Source organism: Echinops telfairi, unplaced genomic scaffold (genome assembly GCF_000313985.2).
Source record: "Echinops telfairi isolate 266 unplaced genomic scaffold, ASM31398v2 ScPeMD7_31;HRSCAF=116, whole genome shotgun sequence".
Classification (NCBI taxonomy): Eukaryota; Metazoa; Chordata; class Mammalia; order Afrosoricida; family Tenrecidae; genus Echinops; species Echinops telfairi.
In genome coordinates, this window is record NW_022103928.1 from 36,370,098 (window position 1) to 36,371,411 (window position 1,314).

Here is a 1,314-nt window from a genome sequence, read left to right on the forward strand (position 1 = left end):
AGGTTAGCAAGTTCACTAAAGGCCTTGAGGAAGTTGGTTCACATACAAACATGGGCACTTCTCCTCAATGTATTTTATAATCATAGGTCTTTAGGTAAAATATTTGTAGCACCAAATACAGCATTTTTTTTAATGTGGCTCATGCTAATACAAGTCTATAGGATGTGATTCCCCAACTTTTGAAACAAACTCATTCCTATGAAGCCGATGCCAATGCCTAGCAACCATATAGAGAAAGGTTAATATTCCTTCCTATGTTAGCAACGTAATTGTTTGCCTTGCTGTAATTAAAAAGTTAGTCTTGATTAAAAGCTGACAATAAGAACACTAAGCTATTTCATAGTGAAAGGGGATGAAACTGATCATTACATGTTTGCAATTTGCATAAATGGAGACTGGAGCTTACAAGGAAATTTAAGAACAAGAAAGGAAATCCACTTCCTCCTTACTTGAAGCTTAGTGCCCTCACTTGAGGTTTAAAGTTCTAAGACACTGGAACAGTGATTACATATGATTGTGAACCAGTCAGGGGTCTCCAGAGAAACAAGGTCACTAGGAGACATTTTTTCTTAAAGAGGTCAAGCCACTGAATATGCTAAAAAACCATGGCACTAGGGTGTTCTCTCCTAGTGCTTTTGCCTGTAAGGAGAGTACAAGACAGATATAATTACCCAGACTGAATGTACTGGAAAAGAAAATGTTCAATAGTCTTCTTCTGGGTAACAAGAAAGGATTCTTAGAAATCACAAGCCAGGCCATAGCTATTACTTAAAAAAAAAAACCTAACTGACTGTAATTTTGACACCTTTTAGAATGGTAGTGTAGCATCATGCTCAAGAACAAGGAGGCTGATCATGTTGAAGTTACCTTTCTGAATTGGATTCTGAACTTTTCTGCCAATGTGCCTTGGGAAAATGATGTGACTGAAATGTCTTCATTTTAGATATTGCAAAATGGACACTAATATCTACCTTACCTTTTTCACATCTCAAAGAGATTTCAAAACTAGAAATCAAACTTGTAAAACTGTCTTGTCAGCAATAGAACAATAACCTGTGTTTTGCTTTATGACACTGTCACCTATCAGAAATTATCCAAGAGGTTTTTTAGCTTGCTTAAAGCTCATTAAAAAAACAACAAAACCCCGACTTGAGCACTTGAAGGAATGTGCACTTAACCCAAATGTTCCCTTCAAATAATTTTCAGAAAATGAGCGCATCCCTCAAAAATCCTTTCATGGTCACTGACATCACTGAAGTAAAGGATCCAGGGCCGCACCCTGGGAGTTCTGAGTAAAGTAGGCTCGAACCTGGG

General features: G+C 37.4%; 1 protein-coding gene across 1 annotated transcript in view; it reads left to right on the top strand.

The window, feature by feature from the left end:
- Positions 1–50: 50 nt before the first annotated feature.
- ESYT2 (extended synaptotagmin 2) overlaps positions 51–1,314 on the top strand; it is a 133,241-nt gene continuing 131,977 nt past the window's right edge. Inside the window, exon 1 of the mRNA XM_045290141.1 lies at positions 51–69. Within this exon, the coding sequence (XP_045146076.1) occupies positions 51–69 (19 nt within the window). The remainder of the gene's footprint in view (positions 70–1,314) is intronic.